Genomic DNA, 24405 nt, shown 5'->3' with positions numbered 1-24405 from the left:
GGGAGAAAGAGGTAGAAGGATCAGAAGTTCGAGGTCATCTTTGATTACAAAGCAAGTTTAAAACCAGCCTGGAACTACATGAAAACCTGACTCAGAAGTCAGACAACTAACTATCCAATCAAAGCAATCAATTACAAAGGTGCTGGCCAATATAGGATCATACACTCACATGTAAAATTTGAATTAGTATTGACTAAAGCTAAGGTTCAACAATTCATAATTCATATTTTGTGTATATGTGTGTCCTTTTGGTTTGGTTTGGTTTGGTTTGGTTTGGTTTGGTTTGGTTTGGTTTGGTTTGGCTTGGTTTAGTTTGGTTATCCTGCAGTAGGAGCTGAGACTAGCTCTCTTCTACTGAGTAACATCCCCAGGCCTCAGGATTTCCATATTAACTTTCCAATGATAACCAGCAATTTTTCTTTATAGATATGTGTTCTAGATCTCAATTCTCTTAGACTCTGTTGCTTTTATGTGATGGCTTACAGCTTATAACAAGCTGATTCCATGACCCATAAAAAATTCTACAAGCATTTAATCAATGAAAATGACCTTATTTATAAAATTAATATCTAGGCACTATCATTTCTAATGTCTTCTCAAACTCTGGTATGAACTAGTTGGACTCTCCCAAGATCTTGCTCATGAATCCATTAGCTCTCAAGAGCCTAGGAACTATAAATGAGAGAATATAATATAAGTACGACCCAGAGTCTTAAAATTTTAGGTTGAATGGCGACGATAAATGTTGTGTAAGCAGCCGAAGGGCCCAGCACTTGTATGTGATATCCATACTGTTAAAAGTGCACAAAGGAAATTGTTCCAAACCCTAGCAAGTGCCTTAACCAGACACAGATGTCCAGAAAAAAACCCACCAATAGAATTTCATGCAGTGTGAGCTATTTCTTTTGTGACATTCATGATAAGCATGATAAACTAATATGACAGGAAATCACCTCGATGAGTAGGAGCATCATGTGAAAAGATTTTTCATTTTGTTTAATAAACTTTCTGTGTACCTTTTAAAATATTTATCATGGTAATTAATCATGAAAGACTTTCAATGTTAAGCCAGTTATGATGACTCATGACTGCAATCCCAGCAGTCAGGTTGCTAATGCAGAAAAAATAGAGTTTCAAGAACAGCCTAAGCTCTCTGGTCTCCAACAACAGGAACAATGAAAATGTCCTGATATATGTAATTTAAGAGGAAAAAGGGGATAGAGAGATTGCATAGTTTTTAAGGGTGTTTGCAAAGGACATGAGCTCAGTTCCCAGCTCCCACATCTAGCAGCTCACAACAACCTGTAAATTCAGCTCTGAGGGATGTAAAGCCCCTTTCTGGTTTTCATAGGTACCATGCACATCTCTCTGTCAGTCTCTGTCTCTCTGTCTCAGTCTCTGTCTCTCTGTCTCTATCTCTCTATCTCTCTTCTCTCTCTGACTCTCTGTCTCTCACCACAATAAAGTTTAAGTCACTATACACTGCTTTAATCATAGTTTGAAATAATGTCTCACATAAATAGTAAAACAAGCCATGTTAACTTGTTGTTATATAATATATCCAAAAACCTGCCTGGGATTTTACTGAATCTACCTTGACTTTTAAGCAAAGGGTGAAAAATTAGCAGTAGAGGTCATGCACACATACTAAGTAATACTGTTATATTTAGATTCTTACATAAACAGAAAAAGATTCAGAGGCAATGCAAACCACTTAAGCCCACAGATAAAGCCACAGTAACTGGGGTATGTGGTTGCCTCAGTTTCTAGCCAGCCACCAACCAGTTCCCTGTTTTACTCCAGTATATAAGGTTTCTATGTGACTCTTTAAACCAAGTCTTCACTGTTATTTCAGGAATACACTCTGTCTAGCCAAAACGTCTTTTAAATTAAAACCAAGTTTAAATTTGTTTTTTTAAAAAAGCCTGCTTTCTGCAAACATATTTACCATGACTTTTTCTCCACTCTGATTCTTGTGTTGATGTCCTTAAGCACAGTTCAGTGCACTACCCCCTGACCCAGTTACAAATTGAGAAATGCTTGGCACAGGTCTTCAGGGCCGGGTTCTGCAGATGATCAATACCCAGGCTCGTGAAGCACAGGCGTGCAGTGGGTTCAATGTGGAGTTAATGACCCGTCCCCAGCTGAAAGCATCTTGTTGCCAGATATCTGCTGTGCTTCTGTTTCCACATGGGAAAAGCAAGCAAGAAGTAATCTATGTAATTCTCATCTTGCTTAAAAGCAGCATCTGTAGGAGACCCAAGTGTGCTGCTGGCTGAGTCCACCAACATAAAGCCTGCATTTTGTCAGCTCTTCTGCCATTTAAAAAAAATCAATATCAACTATTATGGAAGACTCTCAAAGAACACAGGGACCATTCACCAGTTTCAGATGTTTATCACTCCCATCATTATATCAGAGATTTCCCAGCAGAACTCTTTCCAGACTCCGTATATGGTAAGGAAAGAGCACTGCTTCCCTAAGCAGAGCTATTCAAATAGAACTGGACTTAGTAGCAGGAAAATAGAAACAAAAGAAAACTCCTGTACTTAAAAACACATGACTCTTCCATCTAGTGTCGGCTCATATTTGTACCAGCTGCCCCAGCTACACATATCACCCACGCACTGCATGCAAAGACACTGAAACACAACTGCACTGGGTCAGACACAGTTTAGAGGAAGATGATAGATAGATAGATAGATAGATAGATAGATAGATAGATAGATAGATAGATGGATGGAAGGAAGATGGATGGATGGATGGATGATGGATGGATGGGTAGATGGGTAGGTAGATAGATAGATACATAGATGAATGGATGGATGGATGGATGGATGGATGGATGGATGGATGGGTAGATGGGTAGGTAGATAGATACATAGATGGATGGATGGATGGATGGATGGATGGATGGATGGATGGATGGATGGGTGGGTAGATAGGTAGGTAGACAGACAGACAGACAGACAGACAGACAGACAGACAGATAGATAGATGGCTTCATATTTCATCCACCAAGTGTTTGTAGCAAAGAAAGTAGCATCATCTTGTTTGAATTTGGGGCTGACAATTCAGAAGCTGTGAGAGTAATTTATTTGCACCATCAGGTGTAAATAAAAGTCACTGAACCCATTTAGATATCACATAGATGTCACTACTGTGTAATGCCTACAGAGAAGGCTGGCAAGGAAGGTTGCAGGCTGCCCAGTTTTTGAATAGAATTAAGTGACTGCTGTAGAGAATCAGGAAAAAGAGGAAGTGAAACATGGCTCTCTTCCTACTTGGGTATTGGTACCACTGGAAATTAAGAAAAGAATCAGGGATGAAGGGAAAAGCCAGGGGTGAAGAGAATTTACTCATCTTAAAACATGGTTCCAAGAATTGAACTTAGGTGGTCAGGTTTGGACATAGGCACCTTTACCTGATGAATTATCTCATGGACGCAGAATTACTTGGGCTTAGAAATGGCAAAGTTAAGATGCCACAAATAACCCAAGAGAGCAGGCAGGAGGCTCTTCTCTTGGATTGGCTGGCATCAGTGTGCTAATGACTCCTCGGGCCACATCGTGTGTGTGTGTGTGTGTGTGTGTGTGTGTGTGTGTGTGTGTATGTGTGTGAGTATGTGTGTTTATACATATATATCCCATATCTATCCTTATATTTATATCTATATCATCATCTATTTCTATCTTGTATCATATATATATATACATATATATCATATATAGCTATATCTATCTACCTCTGTCTCTATATCTGTATAGTATGTGTATATATTAAGTTTTAGTTATTTTATTATTGAATCCCTTGCAGCAGGAGTGACAATAGGTTGTGTCAGTAGATATGGGTGCTAGCAACTACCTCAGGTCCTCTGCAAGATGCACATGCTCTTACTAGTGATCTATCCAGACCCACCTATGTATATTTAAACCCAATAATGTCTCCAATGCAAGCCACATGCTAGTCCAGCCTCTTCCTTGCCCTCTTGTACCTCATCTTTGACATCTTTCTTACACAGTCAGTTGTGGTACGTGCGGAACATCCCTCTCTTGTCTTTGAGATCTATGTTCTAAACCTTTACTATTACTGAAATGTCTTCCTTTGTCTCTTTTTGGAGCTGTTTCCTGCATTCTGACACAATATTCTGTGTTCTTGGATATTCACAGGAATTCTCTCTCTGAGCACAGTGAGAAGACTGTGGTCTCTTCTGTGCATGTGACCTCCAGCCTTACTGGGCTTACAGTATGAAGAATAGTTGCAAAATCACTGGTTTCCCATAGGAATCGTCTATGACTTCACCCATCCTCCGTCACAACATACACACTTCATCTTGATTAATAGGACTAACTTCTCATTGCACAAATGTCTATTCCCGGCAAAACATTTATCATGTTAGTCACAGGAGTATTGGTAATATCTCTTTCCCCTCCTCTTTGCCTCCTGCCCACCTCTACACTCTCATTCCCTTTCTTCTGCTTCTTAAAAATAATCCAAAGAGTTTTCTCCAAAAAAAAAAAAAATGTATACAGGTAAAAAGAATAATATTCCTCCAGACTACAGTGCCATGAAACAAACATCTTCTTAAAGATGAGAAAAAAAAACTCACCAATCTATTCTTAATGATTTCTTTGCTTTATAATAATATTGAATGAATAGACTTGCCCCTTGTGCAAAGAAGGTTAAATTTATAGAGGGAGATACGGAGTCAGAGAAGTGGTTTTCATGCTGTGTCTCCACACCATTGACCAAGCCATACCATACATATCTTCTGCAGTTCACATCGTCTTCTTCAAACTAGTACTATCTGCATGTTGTGTACCATTATATGATAAAACAGATTTTGACTATCCTAGAACATGTCAGGTAACTTTATGCTCCTTTAGATGGGAGAAAATGGAGGGTTAAAAGAGTAAAGGAACTTCTTAAAATCGTTCCGATTTTAAAGGATGGGTCCAAAAATTTTGACAAGGGAATTGTAATGTGGCCATGTTTTCCTTGCTGTTTTATGATGTGAATGCAATGGAATTATTACTGTGCAAACACTCTACAATCTGCAATTATTCTCTGTTATTTTTGTTGTTTATAACCACCACTAACTACGAGGGTTGTTAAAGGCACAGAATTATGTCCATTCCTGTAGACAAAATGAAAGGCACATGGAAACAAATGTAAACATTTGCATGTCTCTCACTAGAGTGAGCCGAGTAAGCTTGATTTTGTCTACATTTATTCTTTCTGTTTTGGTCATGGGTTTTGTTGCTGTTTAGATGCTACATGCAGGACTGCCCGAGCTAAGGGGGATTGAAGACCTGAAATATGTACATAACAACCTCCGCCCACAAGACACAGACCTGGAAGCCACGAGTTATTTCACCAAGTAAGATGAGTTTCAAACATGTTGTGTGTGTTGACACGCAGCCTGCTGAGCTGCAAACATGTATGTGAGTTTGTGTGTGTTGACATACAACCTGCATTTGGGGAGATCTCAGGTTGAGTGCTCACTGGCATTAAGGTGACAAAGCTAGAACCATCTGTGCCCCCATTTTAACTGTCAGAAACAAGGGAGTGTGTGCACCTACAGGCAGACAGCCTTAGCAAACACACCCTTGTTTGCTAACCAGCTTCCTCATCTAACAGATTACTCAATAAGAGGTCATTGCAAAGAGCAAGGGCTGACATAAATAAATTAGCTATTCTACTTGAACTCTGTCCAGAAAAACAATTTTGGAGAAAGAGATTTATGAAAAGAAGAGGCTGCTGCTTTCATCTGCAAGACAATACAATATTGGGGTATTTAGTCAAAGATCTGGGACTGTCATCTATTTTAATCTTTTTTTTTTTTATTATTAAGCAAGTCTGAAAAACACTAATGCGGTTCAAGGTAAGAGTCTCACCAGAATGCAGTGAACATCAGTTAGACTCTGGGGCTCTGGGCAAAGAACATCGCTTTTTATAATGAAAGACTTTGAATGCAAGAATAACTCTCAGCCAATTTCAAGTATTCAATAAGCATCATCTGTAGTTATCCCTGTAAACAATTCAAGGAAAGCAAGTACAGACCCTTTTCCCTGTGCCTCTTCAGAGCGACTCTTGTTTAAATGTTTTAATCATCAGTAGTTTCAACATAGAGTGCATTCTTTTCACTAGCACGTATGCTTTGAAAAGAAACATTAACTAAAATGAAACCCCTCCTGGGTTTGACTTTCCTCCACCTTTTCAGCAATGTGAAATAAAGAATGTCTCCTCATTGCTAGAGTTCAGTGGGCCTTCAACCGGGCAGAACTTCACTCATCAGAACTCATCTCCTTATGAACTTCAATAGACAGGCAGCTTGCCTAGCTGTGGAATTTAAGGAATCAAAGAACGGCAGAATTGGAAACCGGGAGGGTCCTTATACTTTCTGATTGTGACACTAGACATGCAAAAGAGAAAATAAAGATGCAGGGAATGAAGAGTTCCCCCCACCCCCACCCCTGGGGCTCTGAAGCAAGGAAAAAAGCTCCGATCCTGGTCTCATCTTTCTGTTCTGGAGACTTTCTTGGAGTCAGTCCTGGAGATTGGATGATATCACTGAGTAACACTGGGCAGAACCCTGCTAACACGGGGAGGGAAGAACCCCAGCCAAGACCCTTGTAGGGAGCACAGAACTCTTGCTAAGACTCAGGAAAGAATCACAGAAGCCCTGCTAAACCAGGGGTGGGGTGGGGGTGGGGGTGGCATAACCCTGCTAAGATTGGGAGAGGGGGAATAGAATCCTTCTAAGACCTGAGGGTTGGGGCAAACCCTGCTAAGACCAGTGTGTGTGTGTGTGTGTGTGTGTGTGTGTGTGTGTGTGTGTGTGTGTGTGTTTCTGCTACATATGTAGCTTAGTTTACTTGTTTGTTTTAATCTATCACTAGAGATTCATTACAAAAGATCGGTAGGGTTGTTTGGTTAGTTGGTTAGTTGTTTGGTTGGTTTGTTGGTTGGTTAGTTGTTTGTTTGTTTGGTAGGTTGGTTGTTTAGTTGTTTGGTTAGTTGGTTGGTAGTTTGGTTATTTGGTTAGTTGGTTGGTGGGTTGGTTGGTTAATTGGTTGTTTGGTTGGTTAGTTGGTTATTTGGTTGGTTATTTGGTTGGTTATTTGGTTAGTTGGTTGGTTGGTTGGTTGGTTGGTTGATTAGTTGGTTGGTTGGTTGGTTTGATTAGTTGATTGGTTGGTTGGTTGGTTGGTTGGTTGGTTGGTTGGTTGGTTGGTTGGTTGGTTTTGTTAAATATCCTCAACGCAGGAGAGTGAGGCTGGAGGAATACATAAATTCAAAGTGAGCTTGGCTTTAATAGCTAGTTCTAGGCATGCATGGTCTACAGTGAAAGTCATGTCTCACAAAAGGCAAAACCAAAACCTAAAATCACCTTTTGATAAACTATTTTGTATTTTCAAAAAAAAAACAAAAATCACAAATATTGATCACTGACTATGGCCTGTTATTAGCTTTAGTGCATAAATAGTATAGCCCCTTGGTCTCAAGGTACAGGAGCTCTCAGATTGTCGAAGTTCATGGGTATAGGCACTCGGGAAGGCTCACAATGAAGCCTTGGAAAGAGTATGACACACAGCACAAGTCCTGCAGGTCCAGAGAACTCAAAGAAACTCCCTGGATAATATCACAGAAGTTCATCCCTCTAACCTAGTGCATCCTATTAATTCTGTGCAGAACGAGGGGTTTGGAAAGCACCCAAACAGCACTCTCAACTAAGTCATTTCTTCACCTGTGCACTGTAGTGTGACAGACATTAGGACTGACGTGGAAGTGGATTGAGACTTGGGGAATGGTAGAGACTGGGGAATATCATGGAGATGGGGCAGGAAAACTAAAGGAAGGCAATGTGCTGCTGGGATGCAGAGCCCATGTTTGAGATGATGCTTGGCATTATCTGTGTAACTATGGTACAGCAATTGAATAGTCATTTTATCACATAGGTAGATAGGGACTGAAGTAAAGAAAGCTCTATGAGGCTCTGGGCAAAGGAAAAACTATAGACAGACTACACTCATCCTTGTCTCATCTTGTCCATCTTCTGGTCTGTACAGAACATAATCTCGTGTATTAATGATCTCAATGCTGATTCATTGCCTTGTTCATTTCAAAGGGGCATACCCAAGTATAGGCAGTAGATCCAAGCCTGCAGCCTCATGGCAGTGGGCTTATTCTCCTGGACCACTGCCCTGTCTCTGCCAGGGCAACTGCACATTGCAGATGCTCTTCTTTGCCAATTGAATTTTCTTCTGCAACTTTGTACAGAAGCAGGTTTTGACTTGTTCTCCACTGCAGGATCAAGCAGCATTTATCCAAGAAAAAAATAGAAAGAACCATCCCTTGGCTTAATAAATAACACCTGTCTTACCATTCCCATCTCCTCCCCTCCCCTTCTTATGTGAATGTCTCTGTTAAAACTCATTCAATCCTTTCTATTAGTCATGATTCAAACTTTTCCAGGACAGATAATTTTCATGATATAACATTGATCCTATATTTGCCAACTTAACTCATATATAAAACATACATTTTTGGAGGGGGCATGTGATCTTCCATTCAGTCTTATTAACCACAAGACTCTAGGTGACTAATACATCACCATGAAACCTTGCTATTCTGCACTCACTATTTTTTACTCCCATTACTCTGCAGGATAAGCTATTTTTATGTTCTACATATTGCTCAATTCTATACTGTATTGCATAATTTCAGGTTAATTAATACATTGGTTGGTTACATCAACTCCTTTCCAATAAAGCAGGGGAGGAAGCATATTGCAACTCTCCAATTCCTAAGACTTTCATAACATGGAACATGCTCTATTTGAGGTACAGTGCAGTTGAAACACCTAGCTACACTAATGACACAGAGACATTTAATAGCTAACAACTAAGGTAGTGCTTCTTGTGTGGTGCCCGGCTCTGTTGTAAGTGCTTTTCATAACCTCATTATCATAAAAACCCTGTCAAGTACTAAAGTGTCTAACTTCATATTTAAATTGTTAAAGCAAAACCTAAGAGAAATGAGACAAATTTCAAGCGATATAGCCAACAGGAGGCCCAGCCATGGGTAGAGATAATGTCCTAGAATGTGAAGAACCAACCTCCTGGTTGTTTGGAGGCTAAAGGTCATCCCTTCTACAAGCAGATTCTCGGGTAACTGTAACATCATAATCCAGGTCAGGGTTTGATCAAGACGTCCTTCAGCTGTTCATACACACAGATCCTCACATCTGAAACCCTTGAACCTCAGCAGAAGGTAGAAACCCCTCTCCAAAAGTAGCATCTGGATCTTCTACTGAGTGCTCCTTGGACATGTTTGTGCAGAGCCTGCTATAATTGCTGCCTTTAGAAACTTGTGCAGCATTCCCCAGCACTAGCTGTCCAGCAGTCACTACCTTTACATCTCATTTTTGGCCCATTTCCCCATGAAATGGTGTCTCTATTTCCTTCTCAGCAAAATCTCCCACAAGGTCCTTTCTGAACCTTCAAGGGTTTTATTAGATGTTTAATCCTAAGGTTTTATTTTTCACACCTTTATATTTTTAGATCTGATTTGTTTATTCAGGTCTTCTGCAGGTTCTCTGGCCAGGATCAATAACTCAAGGACATTTTCTGCTCCACATTCCATCAGACACAAAAAAGAACTGGAGAGAGAAGGCCAAAACAGTGCAATCATTTGTGCCTGTGGTTCCTTAGAATACAGAACTGTTTCTTATGATCTACAATCTACTATTTGCATATGTTGAATTTCTTAAATATAGATTACTTCTTTAAGCCCTTAAGGAATGAATAGACTGGGTTTTTAACAATCTAGGTCAATTATAAGCAATAATGAAACTTAGTCAGAGAATTTAAGATTTAAATTTTAAAAGATTATAAATTACGTGTACATTTTTACAACTATCTCTGAGTACCTCAAAGATTTTAGTCCAGAATTTCCCAAAGATAGCAAATCCTAAAGATGTTCAAGTTCTTTATACAACATGGTATGTGTACATGAGCTACAACATCTTCCTAGTTTCCTATAGTCAGCCTCTAGATTTATTTAAATTAATACAGTGGAAATTATATAGAGAGGTTTTATATAGATTTCATATTGTATTACTCAGAAAGTGATGGTAAGAGGGGTATGTCTGACCATGTTCAGTAGACAAAATGATTCTCATAATATTTTTAGCTCATGGTTAGTTGAACTTGTAGCTGTGGAGGTCACAGATAGAGATATTAGAGTGTACTTTTCCTCTTTAACCGTGCTCTCTAACATCACAGAGTTTTTAGAACTTAAAAAGGAAATGCTTATTCACAGAAAAAGAAGCAAGTTCTTTTAGAACCTGTCATAGATATTTTAGTGCTTCGGTGAAGGTCATTAAATCAAGCTCACACACAGGCATACACACACACACACACACACACACACACACACACACACACAATCTTATTAATTATCTATTGTATCTGAGAGCCATACAAGCAGTGTCTATGTTTACATTATTTTATTCTCTTCCTTTGTTCTGGGGTTATCAAAGCGTTCTGTGTTGCTGCAGATGCTGAAGTAATTACTAAGTTACAGATGAAAGTACAACAAGAGGATCCACCTACTCACTGTCACCAAGATCACAGCAGGGGGCGTGAGTGAGGACTCAGCCATGTGAGATGTGCTGCTTTGGTCACCCTGAGTTCCCACATGCTTCCTACACTGTTAGCACCAAGAGGCTCCCCTCACAACCCTGCCTGAGACTCAAAAGACAGAGCTGTCCCCTTCTGTCTGAACATCCTGAGCAGCACTGAGAGCTTCCTGACCCCTGGGTGTGTGCACTAAGGTCAGGAGCTGATTACAAGTGATAGAGGACGTTGCGTGCTGGGAGGCACTGAATATGAATGTGTAATTAATGATATAGAGAGGGGAAAAAAAATAAAACGTGCTTGCTGGCCACGAGGGTTTTTCACATTACTGCCAAGGCGCTTTCTTCCCTAACTCTTTCCTACCACTGCTTGAGGCCTAGTAGAGCTGAGTGAAACCATGAAAGTATCATGACTAAGGCTCCTGCAAACTGATGCTTTCATGGAATATCTCTGTGAGGCCCACTGATAGGAAGCAAGGGAGGGAAACCATCCATAAAAATCATGCCCACGTGTTTTATTGCAGAAGTTTCAATCACTCTCAGCCCTTTGGTTAGCAGTCCTTAGACACAGATATCCTTCTCAGACAGATCGGAATCATTAGGATAGAACCGACCACCCACTTCTAGCCGTACACCTCCGACCACTCACCTCTGACCGCTCACTTCCGGCCGTCCACCTCCGACCGCCCACCTCTGACCGCCCACTTCCGGCCATTCACCTTCAACCGCCCACCTCTGACCACCCACTTCCTGCCATCCATCACTGACCACCCACTGCTGGCTGTCCATATCTGACTGCCCACCTCCCTTTAGATGGTGCATTTCACATCATCCACTTCCCTTTCCAAAAGTTAGAGGAGAAACTGTCCATGGATACCCAGACATCTTTTCGGCTGCCATGTAACTTCTGTGATTCAGACTCCGTACGGTCTCCCAGTCTTCACCGAAAAAAACTAACTTGAAGCAATGCAAAAGTGGTCTCAACTGGAAACAAACCTGCTTTGTTTATCTTGCCCCACTCCCGACTTCTTGATGTTCTCTCATAGTAAGTTCCAGAGGCATCTGACTCACCTACATAGTCATTACTGGGTGGGCTCCTGTGTGAGTCTCTGTAGAGCTCGTTGCCTTTCCTAAGTCCTGTTACGGTCATCTTTGCCAAAAAACAGCCCAGAGACATTTTTCTTAAGTTTGCTCTTTGGAGAAAAGCTTCAGGAAGGATTGTGTAGAAGAAATATGAGGGTGCTTATAAAGATGATTCTGAAGAGAATGCAAATATTGGCAACCTCTAAAGAAGGTGCACTTGAACTCACATATTAAACACAGTAGCTGCAGTTCCCTGACCTACAACTGCAGTCACAATGCACAGAATTCTGTGAACTATCTCTCATGGTTTGTATATGTTTGACCCAACAGTCTACCATAAGGTGTGGCCTTGTGGGTGTAGGTGGGTCACTGTGGATATGGGCTTTAAGACCCTCATCCTAGCTGCCTTGAAGTTAGTATTCTGCTACCAGCCTTCAGATGAAGCTATAAAACTCCCAGCTCCTCCTGCACTATGTCTGCCTGGATGCTGCCATGTTCCTGCCTTAATGATACTGGACTGAACCTCTGAACCTGTAAGCCAGCCCCAGTTAAATGTTGTTCTTATGAGAGTTGCCTTAGTCATGGTGTCTGTTCACAAGCAGTAAAACCCTAACTAAGACACCCTCTTTCTCCCTTTAGATCTTATGGTCAAATAGGAAGACAAAATTCCATTACCAAATATATCCAAACACAGTCCCATGACTTTGTAACAATTTTCTCTCCATAACTAAGCAAAAGAGCATTGTATGATATAGATTCCTGGGTTACTTTATCATTACATTAATTTTTTTTAAATCTGGGGTCTGACAAATTCCCCTATTTTGAACTGTTTTATTCCACAGATAAAAATCAACATCTTCATTTTCTTTGCTTAACTCTGCTGACACCTACAGAGTTGGACACTTGCAAGGAGCATAGAGAATAACAACCAAGTCTTATAACTTGTCTTAAACCCAGGAAACAAATTCACAGGGTGGCCTCAGAATTTCTTCTCTCGTTGCAAACGAGTTTTGTTTTTTGTTTTTTTTTTTTTTTTTTGTTTTTGTTTTTTTTTAACCTGCCAGTAGAATCCTGTGTGTGCTGCCTACTGAGTGCCAGCCACACTCAGTAGGATGTGTGATGGCATAGTTGGTGCTCTAGATTTCTGCAATAGGAACGTCTCTGACTATCTGCCTAATTTGCTTGTGTACCAAGTCAGGATAAACTTAGCTGTTGTGTAACAAATAGTGGGATCTGAAATTTTCTGGAACACTATGAGACTAAAGGTTAAATGCACTGGGGGAAATATAATGTGCCCACTAAAGGGATCAAAAATCACAGGTGACAAAAGGAGTGTCCCAGATGACTTAACAATAGCTGTTACCTACGCAGTCTCTCTGTGCTTCGGGTGACAGGCAGCAGACATCCTGGACCAGTGCAATTCGCATCGTGCTTATTCTAGAGACTTAACAACAGCATAAACGTAACTAACCAACTTCAGATACATCTCTTCATATTTTAAAAGCACGTACAGCTCCCACTATAGTGCCATCTATTGGTGTTGTGTCTTCTCCATCATTATGTGTCAAGATGAATCTCCCTATTGTGTTTAATTGTGTCTCCATGAGAAAGGATAATGCTAAGCTTCTCACAGTTGAAGCCAAGGCATCTGAGACTCTTGTCTACCTTCAGTCTGGAGCCTCTAGTGACATTTCCTTATAACTTGTCACCTCTCTGTGGCATTCATTCTGAAGACCTGAACCTTCAATCTGGAAAACACCGAAGACATTTAAGAAGCTCTCCAGTGTCTGCTGTGAGATAGTGTCTTTTATACATGACAGGGATATCTACAGCCAGGAGATCTCAGCACTGTGCTTGAATAAACATGACATAAACATGGGAGCAGCCCCTGACATGCTCATGCACATGGGAGCAGCCCCTGACATGCTCATGCACATGGGAGCATTCTCAGAAGCTTTGCCTAGAAGACACTGAGACAACTAAATGGTTACTGAAGAAAAAAAAATCAGTCTTCTTCAGGTGTAAGACCTGATAGATTATTTTTCTAAGCAACTTTCAATATGTTTATGTGTGTGTAAATGTACATGTATGTATATATCTCTATATCTATATCTATAGTAAGAAATGAAAGGCCATGAACTTGCAAAGGAATGGGGTTTTGGGGGTACAAATTAGAATGGGGTGGGTGAAATAAGAATAGAACTAATATATAAAGAAATCTCAAAAAAATAAAATTAAAAGATTTTTAAATTAAGTTCTTAGTAAAATAGGGGGAGTCAGAAGAGCAGGAGGAAGAGGAAGAAGAGAGGAGGAGGAGGAAACAGCCGCAGCCGCCGCCCTAGCTACTCTAATCTTCATGTGATAGCACTCTTATAGGACTTGAAGAGAGTTTACCAAAACTCAGATTCCACCAGACTAACAATTTACACACCTGATTTCCCTTTGTTTTGTTTTTTTTTTTTCTGTATGTATGTGTCTACCTTTTGGACTCATATGCAATCATTTCCTTATTCATGTGGCAGTATAACACTAATGATTTGTGTTACCCAGTGCTTATTTGGATCCCTGAAAAATGCCATGTTTTAATCATCAAATATACTGCACAGATGCAAGAATGGGCTCCTGAAGCCGTTAGGGGTGACGTTAAGCTTGTGAGCTCAGCATGAACAAAGCTGACTATTTAACAGATGCCTCTTGCAGGGTGCACCTATGTCAAACAATCTAGAAAAGAAATCCTGTGTGTAGCTCCCACTGCCCTGACTATGTCAGACAAATATGAATGCCCTTTAGCTTCAGTGCCTCCAGATTATTGTAAAAAGCATCGTAAGGAAAGTATCCACATATTTACAGCCATGCATCCCAGGCTCGCTCGCCAACCTGTCAGACCCATAAGAACTAACATAACATACTCTACTTCATTCGAAGGGTAAAACACAAAACGTACCATTTTGGTTTCGTATATACACAAATACATTGCATACGTTTGAAACCCATTATCAGGAGTTCTCTTTGCAACATCTTAATGCAGAGGTTTCGAAAAGTAAAGTGTTCCAAGCAAACGGAGAGCTGAAACAGTAGGAGGGACAAGTCAAAGCCAGCCTGAGCCACAGCTGACAGCTTGTCAGTAAAATGCATAGAAAGGCATCTTTTATTGTGCACGTAGAGTATATTTGCAAAGATTATGTGTTAAATATACGTTTTAATTTCCGTGTCTCTGTGTGTGTACATGCATGTGTGTGTGTGTGTGTGTGTGTGTGTGTGTGTGTGTGTGGTGTTTGCCTGAATGCATGTATATGTAGCATGTGTGTATGTCAGATCCCCTAAACTGTAATTAGGATCTGTTGGGAATCATCTGGCTTGGTTTCTGGAAACAAACTCAGGTCCTCTGCAAAGTAGCCATCTCTCCCTTAATGACTAGTGCTCCTATTGAATACATTTTTAAACAGCACACTTTGTTTAAAATATGGGCTTGAATATTTTGACACCTAGATGTGTAATATAATAGAAATTAGGTGGTGGCATACTTTATAAACATAAGCCTAAAAGGTGCTAGCCAATATTTCAGTTGCAAGTACAATGCCGGATTACTGTTTTTTCCCTCGTGAGAAACAAAAAGACATTGAGAGATAACGCCACATCCATTGAGCATCCCCTGAACTGCTGAGTGACTCAGAAACCTGGACAGTCAGCCCTCCAGAATAAAAACTAAAGCACCATGCTGTGCTCACTACACACACCAGAATCCCTGCAATGAAGCAGAGTCTACAACTTAAATGAAGGACAAATGTGGTCTTGGTGAGTTTGCCTCATGTGTAACTCTTCTGTTTATACATGATAAAATTACAATGTCAATAGAAACGTCAACAATAACTCTTATAAAGTCTTCAGAGACAATCCTTGGAAAACTATTTCCCTGAGCGTATTAAGTAAACTGACCCAGAAAGCATATATTCTATCAGGCAATCGAAGCTTATAAACTGTTTAAACTGTGAGGATGAATATGCCCATGTAGAAATTGATGTAGGTTTGCTTAAGGGGTTTAGCCATCACTTTGGTCCACACCCTAAAGGTGACGCCCCCCAGTGGTCACTCTGGCTTATATGAGGTGAAAAGGTTTTCCTTATACATGTAAATGTGAATTCAAAATTATTTTATTTGCACTGGGAGGTGGTGACTCAATTAGTAAAGTACTTTCATCTATGCATGGGGACCTGAGCTCCAAACGACATCATCTATGCAAAATCTGGTGTGCGCTTGAAATCCCAGCACCAGGAAGGCAGCGCTGGAAGATCTTATAGGCCTTCTGGCAAGCTAGGCTAGCTAAATTGGTAAGCCCTAGGTTCACAGAGACTCAGAAACAAAGGCAGAGAGCAACTGAGGAAGATATCCAGTGCAGGCCTCTGACATACACAGATATGCATACACACAGGCATGTAAAACACATCCACATACAGATAGGCATAATGCATTTGCAATGCATAGACACATAACATGTATACACACATATGTGTATGGCACACACATGTAAAATATATTTAATTATAAGAGAAATTTCCATGGTTCCTGAAGTTATGGTGATGATCAGAGCTGGAACTTCAGGCTGTTTCTGAGGAGAAGCAACTAAACCATTGATATGTAATATTAGGTGAAGTTACATATTTACCGTGAACCAGAACGCAAAGCATGTACACTTTAAGTTCAAATTTATTGGCTATGATAGCACATGCTTGCAATCCAAGTATTCTAGAGGCCGAGGCAAGAGGACCTAAAGTTTGAGGCCAGTTTATGCTGCCACCAAATGAAATGAATAATAAATCAAACAATGACAACAATCAAAAGAACAGTATCTAAAGTTTAAGAAATTTCGTGATTATTGATCCCTTCAGGTAGCTGGAAATATCTGTTAAATTTATTTTTCTGCCTACAGGCAATGTCTGAATAAAAATCGAAGTCTGAACACTATTCAGGCTTTACCACACCAGGGAACGCCACACTAAACCCAGTGAATTATTTTCCTTGGTAAGACAAATTTGAAAGTGTTTTTTACCATCATACAAAATTCATAAACAGAATGAGGACTTCAGAACCAGAGAAATATGAACGGTACGCTGGCTACAGCTTCCTAGGTTATATTATTTTGGGTGGCATTGAACAGTCATTGGATTTCGATTTGTCCACAGAGAAAATCATTTTCCTGCCTTCCTGGGAGACGAGAAGCTGATCATGAGACATTCAGCAAAGCATTTGCCAAAAGATGCAGAGTTCCCGAGTGCAAAGCACCCGTGTGTGTGGTGCACAAAGCAGGGCCTGGGAGGGAGTTAGACGTTTTTCATCAAGAGTGCCTCGGAGACTGAAGGAAAGGCCATCCAGAGTCTGCCCCACCCGGCAATTCAGCCCATAGACAGTCACCAAACCCAGACAACATTGTGGATGCCAAGAAGTACATGCTGACAGGTGCCTGATATGGGTGCCTTCTGAGAGGCTCTGCCAGAGCCTAAGAAATACAGAATGGGATGCTCTCAACCAACCATTGGACTGAGAACGGGGTCCCCAATGGAGAAGTTAGAAAAAGGACTGAAGGAGCTGAAGGGGTTTTCAACCCCACAGGAAGAACAACAATATCAACCAGCCAGACCCCCCAGAGCTCCCAAAGACTAAACCACCAACCAAAGAGCACACATAGAGGGACCCATGGCTCCAGCTGTATATGTAGCAGAGGATGGCCTTACCAGGCATCAATGAAAGGAGAGGTCCTTAATCCTGTGAAGGCTCAATACCCCAGTGTGGGGGAATGCTGGGATGGGGAGGTGGGAGGGAGCAGGTGGTTTGGGGGAGTGTGCACCCTCATGGAGGCAGGGGAGGTGTGGGGGAATTCCAAGGGGGAAACCATGCCATTAGAAATGTTAGTAAATATCCAATAAGAAAAATTAAAAAATAAATTACAGCCCCTACCTAGGAGTTGAAGTATTAAAAGTCATACATTGCTTTTATATCTAGAAAAGTATCTGCCATGTAATAAACTATAAACTTTAGTGTAAAACAAGGGGTATGTGCTCAGAGCTGGGCTCCTTCTCACTCTAGCATTAGATCTGTAGTGTACGAATGCTCTGCGTACAGTTTAGAGACACAGTTCAGCAGTACATGCGTGCTTCACATGCATGAGCCCCCACCGAAAACGTATTCTGTATACTCCATTAACCTTAAGCCCTAGAGCTGTCGCTGAGTGTACAGGAGCTATCTGGATATGTCAGACCTCAGGGGCTGCGATCCTCCTTCTGCCCAGTCAGAATCCTGGATGGTGACTTGTGTAGTTATGAGTGACAGTTTGTTTGCCTCAAAACCACGGGGCAAGGGGCCGATTTCTGAACAGTTAAGTGTCATTGCTGCCCTTCCAGAAGATACCAGATTCAGTTTCCTGGACCCAGATCGGGTGACACACAACTCCAAGTCCTGCTCCACGTGATCTGGCACCCTCTTCTGTACTGCAAGGGAACCTGCCTACACCAGGCACACACATTAAAAACAAATGCTCAAAGTGCCCCATTTTGGTTAAGATTTTTAACCCTTGAAGCAGTGAGAGCCAAAAATCTCTACAGGTGGGATTTTGCATCAGGATGTCATATGGATGTTTCGTGGTCACTGTTTTATGAGATCTAAGAGCACAGCACTACCCCCCTCTCGCCCCCACCCCGAGCCTCCCTCCCGGGGCACATCAAAGTGCTCAGTAAGCATTTGTTGAGGGAATGGGAAGTACTTGGAAATAACAACCGGTAATGTACTCATACTTTTAGTACTATTTCCTTGCCTTTCGAGCTGGCACTACAGCATATATCTGTGGATTTATAGGTTCTGAGAGCATCATCAGAAATGATGAACAACTTGGAAAAGAATAATGGTGATCAGAGCTCCATTTAAATGATTTTAGCAAATTTTAACGTCGGTTTATGTCTAATAATGAGAGGATTTGAAACCAATTCAAAAAGAGCTAGGGACTAAAAGATAAATGGGTCTGAAGTTTTCTAAAGTTAGGGAATATTATTAAACGTGGCTGGAGTACACTGTTACTGTTGCGGTCCTAACGGATTGGTTGTAACGGGGTAACTGTGTGATAATGTTGATGTATGCCAACTCAAATATGTCATGCTTGATAATATCTATTCATCTCACAGAACATTAGCAAGCCCATAATGAAAGTAAATGTAGATAAATATCCTACTTCTGAAAGGGACAATTTATAAGCATTCCCACTGTCAAGGAAAAGAGGGCGCCTCCTCAGCGACGAAGGAGAAGCTCTGAGATAGCGTTCTCACAGATGAACTGGCAACAATTAAAACAATCCCAGGGGATGAACAAGAAAGTAATTTCAGGTAGGAGTTTAGAAGAGTGATTACAAGTGAAATATTCAAACTCACCTACTAAGCAATTAAACTAAAGGCCTATTAGTCACTTCAATAGAGGGGGGAAATTTAATAAAATCTAGAAGTAATTAGAAATCTTTATGGAATAGGAAGGGATGTCATTCTTACACAGTGTAAAAGCCTATGGTGCAAGCACACACACAAAAATAAACAAAAAATAAGCAATACCAGAGGAAGGGAGGCATAGAACAATGACTCTGCGGCCTGCCCCTGTATTTACAGGAATACAAGGTTAATACTGTCGATCATACCGGGGAGGAGAGAGCAGAGCCAACGACACTAGCAACCTTTAGTGTTGCTCTCAAAGGGAATAAATAAAAAGCCATCATAAAATCAAGTATGAAAGTTTTATGTTGAGAGATAATCGAGTTAGTAGAATACCACATCTCTTTGGTGCTAAAGAATATGCTTTTCAAGCTCAGACACCAAAGTCCAAACAATCCAAACAGAAGGCACGCTAGAGAGGAAAATAGTCCGGGTAAAGTACTTGGGCGTTGGCTGCATTGTTACAGAGCACTGTCTTCTAAGACAAACCACAGGGGGGTGGAAGTACAGAGAGGTGAGATAACAGCCGTAGTTTTCAAGGTTCTTTATGTAGAAGAGGAGGGAAGGAGTGAGTGTGCAATGTGTAGTCTTTGCCGTTGCTATGTGACATCATCTACGGAGTTCATGGCTAACAAGCCAGCAAAGGCATTGCCAAGAGTAAGTTTGTGTCTTCGTGTTGGACGGCACGTGGGCTGCAGGTTGTACCCGCCTGGCTGGAGCTTTGAACATACCTTGCTTTCAAGTTTTAACTTCTGGACATGTGTAGATATTTGAAAGGATTATGAGCTCCGGTTAATATGTATTTTTTTTAAAAAATCATAATCTCTAAAGGTAGAAAGCAAAATAAATTTATTGATTCTCTTTATTTACTTATTTTGCATGTGATGAGTCTCACTGTGTGTGTCTGTCTCTCTCACTGTGTGTCTCTTTCTCTGTGTCTCTTCCTCTCTCCTTCCTCCTCTTCTCCCCAGTGTTGGAATTAGAGATATGTGACACACACACACACTCTCTCTCTCCTTTCTGTCTCTGTCTGTTTCTGTCTCTCTCCGCTATCTCTATCCATTTGTCTCTCCTCTCTGTCTGTGTGTCTCTCGAAATCTCTCTGTATCTTTCATCTATTTTTCTCTGTCTCTTTCTGTGTTTCTGTCTCTGTGTCTTTGTCTCTGTCTTTTGATGAGTCTGTGAGTGAGCATGCATGTGTGTGTGTGTGTATATGTGTCTGTGTGTGTGTGTCTGTGTGTGTGTGTGTATGTGTGTGTGTGTGTGTGTGTGTGTGTGCAAACTCCTGTGCTCACACAGTCGGAGGACCACCCAGCACATACAATAGGTTTTCTTCCTTTCCCAGGGATCGAACTTGGGCTGTCAGGTTCAGCAGCAAGCACTGCCGAGCTATCTCCTAGTCCTAAAACAAAATTCTAAACAACATTGTCAGAATTTAGTGATGTAACTACAGTTTCCTATCACAACAAGAGAAGGTCTGCTACATTTCCTAACAATTTCCAGATGTGAACTTAACTTTTAGGAATAAATATTTAGTAGCTGGGTCTTGTATATATATATATTTTCATCTCACCATACACACACACACACACATCTGGCAAACATAAGACCCAATGATAAACAAAGCCAGCGGCTTGAGGGAGGATTTCTTACTGTCTTTTCCTTTCTGTTTATCTAGGAAGATAAAGGAGAGTCTGGAGTGTTTCCCAGTGAAATTGAATAACCTGATCCACACACTTGCACAGATGCCATCCTTGAGCCTTGCTAAACCTGCCCCTCACAGTCTTCTCCAGGAATCCTGCCTCCCTAGTAAAGCCAGGACAATTCAGAGAGTCACAATTTTAGGGTTCAGCCGGACACACAGCAACGTAAGTCTAACTCTGTGCCACAGGCTTGGCTACACGAACTTCTTAAAGGCTGCTGTTTTTATCTATGCAAATTGAAAATCAGATGCAACTGAAGAAGCACCATTAAGGAGATGTTTTAAGAAAAAAGAAACCATAACAACCGGAGGGATTAGTGGAGAACCATCAGAGGGAACAGTTCCTACCCCGCGGTAGAATATAAATCAAGAGCTAATTAAAGTGTCTGCAAGAAAGAACGGCAGAAATTAGGCAATGTTGCCCGAACATAAAATTATGGTACTCCCGTACATCTTATATATATTGATCATGGCGTTACAAATTGTCCTTCAGCTTTTTGGGATTTTTTTTTAAATAAGTGTCCTTTGTTTCATTAACCTAAAAGCTGGTTTTAGGACCAATGGCAAGCTTCTGATGTCGGCCTGTTTATCTGCAGCTGTACCTGATCGAGGTGACCTGCAGCGACAACAGGAAAAGCCTGACCAGGAAGTCCTTCGAGCAGTTTTACAGACTTCACAGCCAAATTCAGAAGCAGTTCTCCTCGGTGGCTCTCCCAGAGTAAGTCACTGTCCCCTCACCGTATCTGGCCCTCAGAGCTTGCCCTTGAGCCAAAGTGGGAAACAGTGGCTAAGAGGTTGCCCATTTGGGAGCAATACTCAGTCTCTAATTCGAGGTGTCCCCCCAGCAGAGCTGGAGCAAGGAGCCCTTTGCAGCAGAGAGCGCAATGAAGTTGGCCATTTTCTGCTTCCAGCCATTGATTGTCCTAGATGGGAAAAATATCAGAGATCAGAGCCTCTTTCACTTTTTGTCACTTACTGGGGGAAAACTGTTTTATTTCCTTTTAAGATTTAATCCTCCTGGTTGTTTTCTATAAAAATGGAGTTGAAATTGAAAGTCAGAACTTAATCAGCATGTCTGTTCTTCTGTCAATAAGTGAAATTTATCAACTCATATGTAAGCGCTCATGTACTCATGGGGAGAAGGAGGGGGTGGGGAAGCGATAGCATCAGTTTGTTTCTTTATAATTCAGCTCTGCTGGTCTCAAGCCTGGGTTTTCCTACCACTAATTACTAAACTTGAATGATCTGAATGTTATTCATTTCACTTGAAAAGCATCGCTGTGATCACTCTGGTACAATGGAAAAGAGTGAACTTAAGTTGACTATAGATCCAATTAGAACAACTACTGTTGAACCAACTTGGAATCCTTGTTAGTTAAAATAGGGCATGTTTTAATGACCAGTTTCAGTATATAAAGATATGGTATTTTAACCTGGAAAGGGTGAGTTCCCCAGAAATTGGGAAATTGGCAGTCAGATAAGCCAGATTTTGGTTTGCTTTCAGCTGCACTAGGATAGTTGTTAGGTGAACCATCCTTTACTGCTGCTAACAGTAACCTTAAGACCTGGCATGCTTTGACATATGGATTTTTATTTGTTCTTTAGTTGAGTCGGCTTCAAAACAGAAATATAAAGTATCATAGAGTGACACTTTGTCATGGGATATTGAAAAGGCATGTTTGCTGAGGTCATAGACATTTTAAAACGCGAACATTTTCAGTACCTGGAAGACAAGGCATTGGATTGCAGGTCAGGCACATGAGAGGAAAATTCATTAATTCTGGAAACTTCTATACAAAGGCTTTAGATTTTTAAAATAGAATCATAAAAGAAAGAAAGAAAGAAAGAAAGGAAAGAAAGAAAGAAAGAAAGAAAGAAAGAAAGAAAGAAAGAAAGAAAGAAAGAAAAAAGACCAAAAAAAAAAAAAAAAGTTCAAACTTCTGCTGCAAAGTTCCATCTAGGGCCGACATCATGTTCTCTAATAGTCTCGGAACAGTTTGCATCACATAATGGTATAAATTAACCTCTCTTAAAAGCCATCTTCTCTAGCCTCTTGGAGAACTTCGGGAGCTTGGACAACTCTTTCCACAAGCCTTTTTTCAATTTCTAGCTGTAGTTAGGATTCTGTTCTGCACACCAGTGCTGCCTGGCACTGAAGCCAAATTGATATTCAAACCATTTCAGGAACCCACTGAGGGAGAGACATTTGGCCTTGTGTGCCCTGAGCAGCTTTTCTGGGCTGTCACTCCCACAGGGTCTGAGACTGAAGAGCATGCATATGGATGAAGGAGAGGGCAAAATTTCCTCCAACTCCTACATTCACTTCAAGAAGCCCAAAGAGACATCAGCAAATCTGAGCTGGAGGGGGGTGGGGAATCAGACAGTGAGGAAGAAAGAGGTTCTGGTTAGTCCTTAGTCCTGCAGTGGAGGTCTTCCAGCTGGGCGTTAGTATTTCTGGTACCTTCCGAGAGGACATGGGTATGAAGATTTCCTTAGAAGAGATAACTTTCATAAACTCATCTGCCAAAGGAGATGAGGCTCCTTTCTCTCTTCTCTTGTTTTTCGATGTGTTCCTCTTAGACTCAGAACTATGTTGTGTGATGTCCCAGGATGGAAAAACCACCCAGGACCAAAACAAACAAAAGCAAAAAACAAAACCCTGGTGTTAGTACCGAGAAAATGAATTCTCTAGTAACCAGAAAAACTATATTTTTAAATCAGCACTTAAAACCAAACAAACAACACCCCCCTCAAAAAAAATACTGGGTTTTCTTTTGTTTGTTTCCCCCTGAACAAAATTGAGAGAGAATACAATGTCAGTGTCAGGTGAAGTAGCGTAAGGATACTTTTCAATAACTGCCTTCCGTGGGAAACAGCATGACTCGTGAGCTTTGCATTGGTTGGCCATCAGGAGTACAAGCCCCATTCCTCAATTCTGTGCACTCAATGACACTTAGAACTTTAAAACACCACCAAAGATTCACTTGCTTTACTACACCAACATGGAAGTTTTGCACATAGATGTATAATTATAGTTAACTAACTGAAGCCATTTATTTGCCAAAAATGTTTCCAAAACTGCCACTCTATCTATTTACATATATTTTATATTAATTGTATATTGGTACTAATTTCATAACTAAGTCCAGATTTTCTTAAACTTTCTTAGATTGATAAACTATTTTAGTATATTACATGTTACCTACTAACTAGGCAATTCTTTAGATGCACAGATTTACCCACACTGTACTCCCATGTTCCTCTTAGCAAGTAGCAGGGAATGTCTTGGCATGACGTCCACACTGCTCCTGTGTGTCTGCTGAAAAAGATTCACAAGCCTCTTTGTTTCTCCTCCCAGGAAGCAACTTAAGCAGGCCTTAATCTGCACAGAATATAAAAGGAACTGTAGACTGTTGAAAAGATACGATTAAGTGGGAAAATATGTTATCAATGGGACCACCAGCTTCAGGTCATCCTACCAAACCGATCTTAGCCTGACCCAAGATGGCCTACAG

General features: G+C 40.9%; 1 protein-coding gene across 1 annotated transcript in view; it reads left to right on the top strand.

Moving 5' to 3' along the window:
* PIK3C2G (phosphatidylinositol-4-phosphate 3-kinase catalytic subunit type 2 gamma) overlaps positions 1-24405 on the top strand; it is a gene marked incomplete at both ends in the record, with an annotated part of 303735 nt that overhangs the window by 213277 nt on the left and 66053 nt on the right. The window contains 3 exons of the mRNA XM_080913719.1: positions 5271-5380; positions 20867-21056; positions 21487-21608. Of these exons, the coding sequence (XP_080769845.1) occupies positions 5271-5380; positions 20867-21056; positions 21487-21608 (422 nt within the window). The remainder of the gene's footprint in view (positions 1-5270; positions 5381-20866; positions 21057-21486; positions 21609-24405) is intronic.

Source organism: Micromys minutus (assembly GCF_963924665.1).
Source record: "Micromys minutus genome assembly, chromosome: 3".
In the NCBI taxonomy this organism is placed as follows: domain Eukaryota; kingdom Metazoa; phylum Chordata; class Mammalia; order Rodentia; family Muridae; genus Micromys; species Micromys minutus.
The sequence above is the reverse complement of the archived record's forward strand: the minus strand, read 5'-3'. Positions and strand labels throughout refer to the sequence as shown.